Below are 12331 nucleotides of genomic sequence, written 5' to 3'. Positions count from 1 at the left end.
TCTATCCCACATCTCATGTACACTAGTGTAAGTTTCATAGAGCTCTATATTCTCAGGAATAGGGTTCTAACGTTGAGGCGTCCCCCAACGATAACCATAACCCGGAAGATACTCATGAGACGGATTTTGAGTGTCGATGATCAAAGGATTGCAATGTGCCAAAGTATCATTCGAAACCCACGGGCCTCCCATGCATCCTAGCTGGGGCCATGGCCTGTAACGCCAGAGTGCCACTCTCTATGGCGTTGGCGCCATGCCTACCTCTGTGTAGGGTGGCGCTACGTCCTCTCGTAGGGACGTCCATCCTTGCAGGCATGTTTGCAGCATATTTGTGTGATCTCGTCACTTTAACAGGGATCGAGATGAGACATAGTGGGGACAGACTACGACAATTCCTGTCGTTCCTGTTGAACATTCGTGTTCTTATCTCCCCCTAACGACGGGAAGACTGTCTCATCAAAGTGACATCCGCAAATCTAGCGGTAAGGAGATCGCCTAGCAAGGGCATTAAGTGGCGGACGATTGTTGGAGTCTCAAATCCAACTGAGTTGCTCATTCGTCTGTAAGGACCCATTATAGAGCGCTGTGGCGGCGCAATTGGCACATAAATGGCTCACTCAAATGTGCGTAAGTAAAAAATACTTGTACCCAGTCACTAGCTGTAACGCAGAGAGACATTGAGTGGCAGTAGGTCGTAGACGAATTAGCATTGCTGCATGCGATATTGCATCACCCCAAGCGGATATAAGGCGGTTGGTACGCATTACCAATGTCCGGACTACCATCGTAGTCATGTCCGCGAGACCATTTGGGTGTGCTCATGGGAATATGATGTCCAACATCAGTCCCAAATGCAATAACTATCGAAAGTCTTCGATGTAAACTCACTAGCATAGTCAAATCCAATTGACTGAATAGGATGATTCGGGGAGTGAGCCCGTTGTCATATGATGTGTGCTAGGAGTGTTTCATAAGCAGCATTACAAGTGGACAATGGCACAACACGTGACCAGCGTGTTTGCATATCAACCAACATCATAAGATATTTAAACGTCCGCAAGTTGGTGGAATTAGTCCACAGAATCCCTACGGATTCTATGTAAGAACATAATGAGTATTTTCATATCCTTTGCATAGGACGGTCTCAGTCCTAATTTCCCTAAGGAACGGGCTTTGTAAAACGAGCGAGAGGCTTTAGAAGCAACCAATGAGAATTTTGGTTGGGCCTGAGCGTCTGAAACGCATATTGAAGCAAAGTTTGTGACTACATCACCCATCATGGTGTCATGACCATGAGAAGTGGCATCAATGGCGTTATAACCATGGGGATTGACATCCATGGCGTCATGGCCATGGGTAGCGCCATATATGGCGTTGTCACAAGGGACTTGGGCGGCCATATGGCGCCCCAAGACAGCTGCAGCGCCAAATGCTGCAATTGTTGCGGTCTTGCTAAGTCCAGGAACCAATTTTTGATTCTTGCTTCATTTCGCTCGAGGGTGTCCATATGAAGTCTTTAGTAGACGGATCACCATATCATGACCAGGGTGACTTATCCTGTCGAGACAAAGCCAATATGTGTCTAAATCCAAGAGATCTTCTCTCATAACTTTATTGGATTTAATAGCTCGAATAGTGACATAGAGTCCACTAGAGAGACACATAAACTTCTCTAAGATGCGCCTTTGTTCGCAATCATTAGAGGTATTGCAAAGGAACTCATTTCCGTTCTCTATATGCGTTTTCGCATGGAATCCGTTGGCTATCCTTAGGTGCGAGTTGCCCTGGGAGCGTAGAGAGTTTCTGTGACATTAATCAAGGTGCCATTTGGCAAAGAGACTTGGGCTATTCCATGTCCTTGAATTAATACTGATGGCCCAGCCATCGTAGTCACAAGGTAACATGCTCATGAATCAAAATGGAGTCATAATGAAAAGAACTCAAAATTTTATTCATAAGCCAACGGAGTACATCATTGTCCCTTAATCATTAGGAGAATCTAATCCAAATGCTAGCTAATGCAAAACAATGGTAGTCGTCTAACTTCTTTCGGTAATTCCAAAATAAATGTGACCAGGTGAGTAGAGAGATGTCGGTGGAGCAAGGCTCGCTTAAGTACCACTAATCTCAAAACCTTCCTAGACATCACATTTACGTTGAGTACGCCTACTTTGAAGAAAGACAAAAACATTGGCATCTACTACAAAAATGATATGGCAATTGCCTACATCTCTTGGAAAATAAAGGCTTAAACAGAATTGGCGATCTATTGATCCCAGCCAAATTTGTAGTCTTCAACCCTTTACTCTAGATCATCTTCTTGATCTTCTTGTTCCACATAGTGAGCTTCTCTTGCTTCACAATATGCTTTGTAGGCGGTGACAATTTCTTCACGAGCTCTACAAATGTGTGCCCAATGATCAGACACTCCACATCGGGAACATACATCTCTTTGCTCAAACTCCATTGATTGAGGCTCTTTGAAAGCGTCATTTAGATGGCTCTTTAATGTTGGTGGCGCCACCAATATGGCCAGAGGCGTTGCCTCCCTCTCTCTTTCCACGTTGACCTCTTCGGTTCCGTGTTCGCCTATATTGGCGGTTACCTTCCCAAGTAGAGCGATTATATGGACTAGAACGTCCAGAAGTATCCCTAAGATTAGGGTTTCGCTCTTGGCGCCCTCTCTTAGAGGCGCGACTATAATTGGATTCCGGAATATGCTCTATTTCCACGGATCTCGAATTATAGTTCTTCACAAGGATGTTGTCATGCTTTTCAGCAACATTCATAGCTCCAATGAGCTCATGAAACCTTGTGATCCGTCCTGCAGTAACATCGATTCGATAGTTCTTAGCAACCATCAATGCAGAGACGAGGGAAGGTAGAGAGAGTCTCCTCAATCAACATCGCATCTGTGATCTCTTTACCACAGAATTCCATTAAGGATTTAATGTGAAGTGCTTCCGAGTTGTAGTCAAGAACTGACTTGAAATCACAGAAGCGGAGACTATGCCATCTCACTTCTAGGTCAGGAAGCAGGGAGTCACGGACGTTGCCAAATCTTTATTTGAGTGAGACCCACAGCCTTCTGGGGTCTTCTTTATTCATACACTCGTACTGGAGCGAATCATCCATATGACGAGTCATTAGGATGATGGTTTTCGCCTTATTTGCCTCTAAGGCTGCTCTATTTGCTTCCAAAGCTTGAGCTTGCTCAACAGTTAGCACGTCCTGGCTAGGCTCGAGAATCGTATCCAGGATTCGATCGGCTTTGAGATGTTGGCGAATATCACGAACCCACTTGTGATATCCAGAGCCAGTTGTTCCCAATGGAGCAAAGTCCAATTTGTTCAGGTTACTCATCCTGAAAGAGAACAAGAAATTAGGGTTAGTTTCGGAGCGAAAAAGGCTACCACGAAAACATATAAAATTTCTGAGCGTAGTCGCTTCCAAGAAATTAGGAATTTCTGAGCGTAATCGCTTCCAAGAAATTAAATTTCAAGAGGTATTGAATTAGATCGAAACAATGATGTAAGTGGTCAATCATAGATTCTCTACAAACTCTAAGTTTGGAGATCTCAACAAGCTCCAAGCTTGGAGTGAGCACGAACCCCCACAGTTCGGCTATTGGTCTCCCCTATGAAGAAGAAAGGGGGGTAGAAGAAGGGAGGTTGCAAGTCCCCGAGAAAAGAAGAAAAGAATGAAAAACTTCAAAAACAGGAACTTTTAGAAAAGTTTACCTCTTAGGATTGCAGAACACATATGGTCCTTGTCGTAGGATTGGAGACGAGCTTCAGTCCTAGTGCAAGTATGCAGACTTGTAGGATTACAGCGTGGTAGCGAAGACGCGAGGGTCACGGAATCGCGGAGTCGCGAGGGCACGAGGTCGCGGTGTCGCGGGGGTCGCGGTATCGTGGGCGTGTCGCGGGGTTGCGAATGTAGACTGTGTCGCAGGGTCGCGGTGTTGCGAGAATGTAGGGCCGCGAGGATGCTGCAGGGATGCCGCGAGGTCGCTGGTGAGTTGCGGTCGCAAGGGCAGGCGAGCGCGTGAGGGCAGAGGGCAGAAGGCAAGCAGGGCTTGCGGGCGCTGCATGGGCAGCGAGGCTAACCTGGTAGGGTTAGCGTTGAGTTGCGACGCGGGGGTTGTGGGGGCAGTAGTAGCGCAGGCAAGGCTAATTCGGTGGAGCTTGATCAATTTCTGGGGTTTTGGTTTCTAAAGCTAGGGTTAGGGCTCGTGCTGATAACGTGTTGTAGAGAAACTGAAATTGAGAGGAATTTGCTGGGTATTCTCATTGATAATAGGGGTCTCTTTATATAGAGGATTACAATGCATAGAATCTCAATCATACAAGGAAAGTAATTCTACATTGATTAGGATTCTAGATCCTTCTAATTAAATCCTATTACCACTAGGTCAAGTAACCTAGAGTTTGGGCTAAACACAAATTAGGTTTTCCTTGAACATAATCTTGATTATCATTTTTTTTTTAAATTGGCTGGTGCAGCTGCCCTCAAGCCTTAATTAACGAAACAGCAGAATACAAGGGGGGGGACATAGAGCCTGAACCCCAGATTACAATAAGCATAGAGAGAACGTTCTGAAATAATACCAGAAGTCTCGACAAAATCTATGTATTATAACAAGCACCAATTAGCAAATAGTGCACGAATGGCTACTCCATTTGCTTTGACATAGCGGTGACATACCGGAAAGATAATTCTCATACGAAGAAGCATCATTATAAATAACACAGCTTTCCCACTATGTTGCCGCACGAAAATAAATCCAGTGACACTCTGTTTCTTTCTAACACTAGGAGGTTGTGTCCATTTGATCAACCAAATAGCTCACATCCTCGCTAGGCCAGACAAGGCACACTGAGTGTGCATACCGAGACAAAGCCCACGTCGCCTTACCCAAAGGTGGTAGGGACTTATTGCCGGCATAGAGCCACATACTACTAAAAGTAAATAACAATAAAACAAAACAGAAAAATAAACTGGGTCAAGGGCCAAAGCCCAGGCCCATCTACCGCTAAGCCCAAGTCGTGGTTGAACACTACAGGTTTCACACCCTCCCCATCTCGCCTGAGCCAACCTTCCGGCAACCTCTTCACCGAACCCTGCCTGACGCCGCACGTCGGTGCACCGTCCCTCCATCCCACCGTGCCAACAAGAGACGACGACCCTCCTCAGATCGAGATCAATATGTCCCATCCAGATCGGATCCAAACGATCCGCTCCGATCACAGAGGATCCCAGCGCTGCCGCCCTACTGTAACGACCTCGCTTCGCTCCGGGATAAGTTTATCATTTATAAACATGAACGGTTTAAGTTTGAGAGATTCGGTTAGTCAATTGATTTGATCTAGTTTGGTACATTAACGATTAGCAATTTGGAAGAAAATTTTTCAAAAGTGATCTACTCATGCATACATATACATCTAACGATTGATTTGCAGTAATGTAATTGAAAAGCGAATCTCCCAAACCGTTTATTAGAAATTCCTCATTTTAGTGATCCTCGTTAGAAGGTTTCACGATGAACTGTATAGGTGATTAACTCTTCATACTTTTTCTATGCGGCATACCACTAGCTCGTACAACATATAGTGTGGTTCATTTACTTACTATAAACATGTTTTAGTGCATAATGTTATCGAGACATGGACAATCTCAACTCGTCTATATTGGAAATCTAGGGGGCAAATTGAAAAACAGGCCTTTTTGCTGGTTTATGGCCTGGTCTGTTGGGTAAAGGGAACTAGGTTTCAGCAAATATTATTGAACCTGTGCTTAAGGCCCAAAAAGAAGTTTATCTACTTGGCAACATCCGAGAAACTTCTCAATTGGGTTTAGTTCGGGTCGCGTGGTTGTCTTCAATTGAGTGCCACAAGACGTCATGTTTTCCATCCTAAAACTAGTCGATTATAGGAAGATCAACTTTAGAGTTCTGATAGGATTAGTTGCACTGTTGCACTATCCTCACTTCAACCGCGCTTAATTTTATCGTCAAGAAATGTGTGTTTTTCGTAATTTTGTAAGTTCAAATAGGGTAAATTCTCCGCCCATCCGCTCTTTCCACGCATTAGTGTCAAGCGTCGAGACTATTCAATGAAGATGAGTACAAGCATGTTATAAAGTTCAACAAAAATTTGTACACAAGAATAAAAGCCAGGGCCCTGTAGCAAGTAAATAGGCAACCAAAGGATGTTGGTACTGGTAGAAGTGGTAGTAGTAGGAGCCTATGAAATAATGTAAGGCCATTTTCAAATGTATATGGTCTGAAAAAAAGCACATGATATCTGCAACACAATTATTGAATCCAATTTCTTGTATACAAAGATACATTAATAACCCTAAAGATTACACTCCAAAAACAATTATATAATCTGATTCCTTTGGACATTTTTATATGGGGGTTTTTGTGGTTCAAAACTAATCAAGTATGCCCCATTATATTAAGCAAATAGACCATGATGAACTGGTGAAGAATTGCCGGCCATTTCTGCATAGCTTGCCAAATGCCCTTTTCCAAAAGCAAATTGATTCTTTTATTATGAGGACAAAAACTCAATATCATTTTCTACATATGGCAATTCATGGCTTCCATGTTGCTCTTTTACTTTAATTTTGAGAGCCCTTTCCCCCCTATTTTATTAATGAAAACCATGCCAAAAGGGCTTGAAGCATGGGACATTGTGGAGGGAAGGTCTAAAATCTTTAGGAGTCTTGTTTGGTGCACAACTTTTTCTTTACTTACGTCAATAATTTAGAATACACAACGATTGGTTTTTCTTGAGTTGAACTCACAACTTTTCACTTACAAAAATGAGAAGAAATAAATTAGGCTGGTGGGCGATTTTCTGATTTAGGGTTTTTGGACCTATAGTTGGTGTTAATATTTTCATGTGGTGATTGATCAAAAGTATATGCATAATGAGCATCAATTTTATGAGATGCCCAATTTATATGTTGACCTAATCACAGGCTGTCAATATTAAATGGGAGTTATTTCCTATTTCAGGTAATGAAAACAAGTCAACCAACTAGTTACATTAAAAATGGCACCTTTGCCATTTGTTGATGTGGAAAAAGCTCTAACATCCCATGTGGGAGTCTATCTTCTCAGGCCCCATTTCCATTTAAACCCTTCACTATCCCTTCCTTGATGGGTTTCTCTTGTTTTCCACAGTAGAAAAAAGACAACTTCAACAAAAGAAAATTATGGTCTTTGAGATCATTTTTCTAGCATAATAGGCTCTTTCTTTTCTTTTTTTTTTTCAAGAACATACACACACAAACACGCTCTATATGATGTAAATTACGTATTGGATCCAGCTATACGAATTTGTAGACGACGCGGGTCGCTTTTTGTTGTCTAGTTTTGGATCTTGGGGAGTTTCTATTTCGGTTACTTGCGGAGATTAGGGTGATTCGGTTGGAAATAATTTGGACCTAAATATTGAAATTAGAAACCGACATATCGATGGATACAAGAGAAAATCCACCAAGAAGATTGTGCTTCTGCTCGAGCAATTTTCCCAAAAATGTAGAAGCGGATCGGAAAATGACTTGACGATTGTCTGGTGTTGGCTGTCATTTTCACCAACAATGGCAGAATCATACACTTCTCCGCGTTGCTGAATTTGAGTGCCCTTTATTAGAGGTGGGTGGGTGCTTTACAAGAGTAATGAGCTTCACTTGATTTGGGTATGCATGACCTTAAAGTTCTAGGGCAGATATGAAAGACAGTCGGTTGTGGAAGAGGTTACAGCACACGAAAGTTTGGCAAACACAAACAGGGTCATCATCGCAATCATGTACCAATTACATGTGATAGAATTGAAAGGAATGGATGGTGGAAATGCAGCACTGGCATAATGGTGAAATGCCCACAGTAAAAAGTAAGAAGATCGAAAGTATTTATGGTGGACAATGATGTAGAATCACTCGGTGATGTTGGGAAGGCATTGAAATATTATATGGCTTCACCCCAACCCTGTGACCCTGCGACCCACCACAAGATAAAAAGAGGGGCAGAGAGACAAGAGGACTTTCTGGAAAGTAATTGGGGTGTGTCAATCAATCTAGCGATGAAGAACAATCTATATTTTCAAAGAATCTAAACCCGGAAAAGGGTTCATCCTGCATTTTATTATGGAAAATGAAGGTAGAATGACAAGAGTCAACAACAAACAACCTTCTTGATGACTCATTTCAAGCTTTTCATGAGGGTTTTGGGGGATTGCAGATTCCAATAGAGAAAGTGTGAGGGTGAAGCAAAGAGGTTTGAATTTGAAATTTCAAATCGATCTATTTGATATATTAAGAGGGGGCTGCACATGAATCATGATGATGATGATACTAATCCCAAACAGTATTAATCTAATGCAAGGAGCTCAGATCAGCAATTGAAGGTAGCACCAACCCCCAGCACCCTCCATTCACTACTCCGAATTTCAGGTCCTACAGGGATGTCGATTGCCAATTGGGACCTGGAGTCTCGATCGAAAATTAGGGACCCAATCAACCTAATGACTTATCTATCTATCACCTAGACAAAATCAACAATATGATAAACAAAATCCAGCTTAGCTGTGTTTTTGATAAGACAAAATCAACAGACGGACACAATCTAGCTTAGCCGTGTGACTATTCAAGTCGTTTTGTCAAACACCATAGCTGCAATGCACATGGATTCCTCATCAATCCAACAATTCCAATTCCAATGACACATAAAATTTGTCTTGTGATTGATCGAAACACTATAGAAACCAAGGTTTCTCAAACAAAAACTCTATTTCTGGCGATTCCAACAAGCAAATGGAGACCGATGGATTCAACAAATGCAATTTTAATCTTATAACATTAAGAGGGAATTGGAATGATGTGAACTCTGAAACTTAATACAAGTAAAGTGTTCATGATTATACTATAGAATTTGGAAATGAGAAGAAACAAAAGTATGATATAAATGAGACAATAACAATAAAACCCTAAAACCACAAATCAGCAGCAGAAGCAGCTAGCAGAAGGCGGTGCTGCGGTGTTTGTAGCCTGAATTCATTCATCCCTATACATACAACATTCTCTGCAACCTACTCTTTCTCTGCCATTTTTATTTCACAACCCCAAATCTCCATAACAATTCAAATAAATATGGGAGAGACTTTCTCCTCTTACCTCTCTCAATCTATAATGATATTCATGTCTATGCTTTCACCCTCTTCTTTTTGTTCTTTTCTTGAGACATTTGTTGTCGCCGATGATCATGATGACTCCAGGAATTGCATACAATCTCAATTATACAATTTTTTTTCCCACTGAGCGATGAGAATTGCCCAAAAGAGAAAATGCCAGTGACGCTGAGTTTGTTGGTGCTCCAGGAAAGGTTAGAGGAGGAAAATTCTCAAAAGAATCAATAGAAGGGTGGTGGCGGAGGAGACGCGTATGAAACTCCAAAGACTGGTGGCAATGGGCCCTCATATACAGGAGTGGGAGGCGGTGGGCTTGCTTCAACACATGGAGGAGGTGAATTTGGTGGCGGTGGAGAACTGTATTGATAAACCGGTGGTGGTGGTGAATGGTGGTGGACCGGAGGTGGTGAATGGTGGACCGGAGGTGGGGGAGGAGACTCATACACTGGTGTTGGTGGCGGTGAAGGAGATGGTGGTGGTAAGTGATGGTAGGGAGGTGGTGGTGGTGGCGAGGACTCTGGACATGGTGGTGGTGATGGCGGTGGTGGGGGCGGCGGTGGGGGTAATTCAATGCAAGGAGGTGGTGGTGGAGGCGGTTCTATACAAGGAGGTGGGGAAGGGGGAGGTGGGGAATGGACAGGTGGTGGAGGTGGAGGTGATGAGTAAGGATAAATTGGTGGTGGTGGCGGTGGTGAATGTGGAGTAGGAGGCGGGGGTGAGTAGTATACGTAAGGAGCTGGTGGAGGTGGAGAACTCAATGGAGAAGGCGGTGGTGGTGGGGAACGGACGCAATATGGCGGTGAGACTGAAGGTGGAGGTGGTGATGGTGGGGGTGGAGAAGGTGGCGGCAAGGAAACTGGCGGGGGAGGTGATGGTGGCGGAGGTGGTGGTGGTGGTGGTGGTAAGTAAACTGGCGGCGGAGGTGAGGGTGGTGGTGGAGGTGGTGAGTAAACTGGGGGAGGAGGTGAGGGTGGAGGCGGTGGTGGAGAGTAAACTGGTGGAGGCGGTGGTGAGAAAACTGGGGGTGGAGGTGATGGCGGCGGCGGTGGTGGCGGAGACGGCGGAGGAGGTGGGGGTGAGGAAACTGGGGGAGGAGGTGGGGGCGGCGGATGTGGTGGTGATTGGGGTATAAAGATCGGCGGCGAGGGAGTCACAACCGGAGGTGAAGGAACAGGAATTGAGGGAGTAGGTGAAGGAGTGAAAGGCTTACAACCAAAAGAATTGCAATTCACAGGCTTAGACAAGAACGACTTACATTGCGCCGCCGACCTCTGTAAGGGCCTATTCGGCAAGCAATTCCGCTTGTCATCGAAACCAGGCAAGGCCAGACACACCGGAGGCTCGCCGGTGAAGAAGTTATAAGAGTAAGTGAAGTTCTCCAGCCTCGGCAACGTGCAAATAGCCGGCGGAATCGACCCAGACAGCAAGTTATGAGCCACATTGAGCTGCTCAAGGCTCACCATCCCTCCAATTGTGTCCGGCAGCGAACCCAAGAACTGATTGTAGCTGACGTCGAACACCGTCAAGTTCTTCAGCATCCCAATCTCCTCCGGCAAGCACGACCTGAACCCATTGTTCATCATAATGATCTCGTTCAGGTTCGACATGTTGCCCAGGCTGGAAGGAACGCAGCCGTGGAACTTGTTGTTGGCCAGAACGATGACGGAGACCGGCGAGTTCCCGAAATTATCCGGCAGATCGAACCTGAACCGGTTATGGTTGATGAAAATAGCATCCAGGTCCTTGTCAAACAGCTCCTTGGGCACAGTCCCCTCGAACTCATTGAACCTCAGATCCAAGAATTTCAGCTCAGGAAGCTTAAGCACAACATGCGGGAACTTACCGGCAAATCGATTGTTACTGATATCGAGCTCGAAAAGCAGCTTCAGGTACCGGAATTTGTGCGGCACAGTCCCACAGAACCTGTTGGAATTGATGTGGAACAATGCGAGATCTGTGAGCAGCCCAAGCTCCTCCGGCAAGTAGCCAGCAATATCGCCGTGGTTGAGGTCAATGCCGGCGACGGTTCGGATCGAGCTGTTGTCGGGCGCCGGAGCACAGAACACTCCAGTGTAGTTGCAGACATTAGATCCGACCCAATCCCCGGTGAGATTGAAAGGGTCGGAGAGAATAGCCTCCTTCCAAGCTTGCAATGCTATGTAAGCATTTCGGAGTCTCTTGTTTTCAAAAACCAGAGAAGGGTCTACTTTCACCATCTCTCCCCGGTCGCCGAACTCGTCCCGGTAGTAGAGCAGCTGGCGCTGCTTGATGTAGAGGGCCTCGGCGTCGGTGAGACTTCCATGGCTGATAATGTGGCTGGATGATGAGAGTGTAGAAGCAAAGAAGAAAGCAGTAGTGAGGAGAAGAAGAGAAAAATCAAAGAGAGTGGTCTTCTTCTTCATCTCACATCAGACATCTGACTCCTCAAATGCCCACTTTTTTATTTGTTGGTCTTTTAAACCCTACACACAAAAGAAATTAAACCTTCTATGTATTTTTTGAGCTGAGATTGCAAATGGGGATTGAATTGACCTAGAGATCTGAGGAAGAACAAGAAGAAGGAGAGAGGAAGAGAGAGAGAGAAAGAGAGATTTTGGGTTTGGGATAATGGGAATGGGAATGGGTAATGGGGAGGAGAAGAGTAGTGGGGGACTGTTTTCTAGGGATTTTGGAGATGTGTGTTTGTAGTTTGCACCAGTGGGAGGAGGTTAGAGGGGATTTGATTATACACATAAAAATAGACAGCTAAATCACAGCTCAAAGCCCACCAGATTCTCTCACCTTCTTTTAAATTTCCCTTTCCTCAATCTGCTCTCTCTTTCCTTTTTATTCTATTTTTCACATTCCCATTCACATTATTCAAAACTCTAAATCCCATTTTAATTTGTTCTTTTTTTTTTAACTAACAAAATTAAGACAATGTCTCATATTCACTCATACTCTAATAAGCTTGATACAGAGATTACAGAATACCTAAAATGTTACGCTTAAAAGTATAATTCAAAATTATTATTATTATTATACTGTTATCACTTCACTCATGAAAAGTCTCTAAATATTAATTTGGTCATTTGGTAACATTTGACTATAAATATAATTATTTGTGATTTTTCTTTGTTAATTAAAGTTGT

At 44.0% G+C, this 12331-nt stretch overlaps 1 protein-coding gene across 1 annotated transcript; it reads right to left on the bottom strand.

The window, feature by feature from the left end:
• Positions 1–8951: 8951 nt before the first annotated feature.
• LOC133711514 (leucine-rich repeat extensin-like protein 4) lies at positions 8952–11922 on the bottom strand. Its single transcript, XM_062137625.1, has one exon. The coding sequence runs from the start codon at positions 11600–11602 to the stop codon at positions 9422–9424; it is 2181 nt and encodes a 726-aa protein (XP_061993609.1). The 5' UTR covers positions 11603–11922; the 3' UTR covers positions 8952–9421.
• Positions 11923–12331: the final 409 nt, after the last annotated feature.

This window comes from Rosa rugosa, chromosome 1, assembly GCF_958449725.1.
Source record: "Rosa rugosa chromosome 1, drRosRugo1.1, whole genome shotgun sequence".
NCBI classification, from domain to species: domain Eukaryota; kingdom Viridiplantae; phylum Streptophyta; class Magnoliopsida; order Rosales; family Rosaceae; genus Rosa; species Rosa rugosa.
This window is presented reverse-complemented; position numbering and strand designations above follow the sequence as displayed.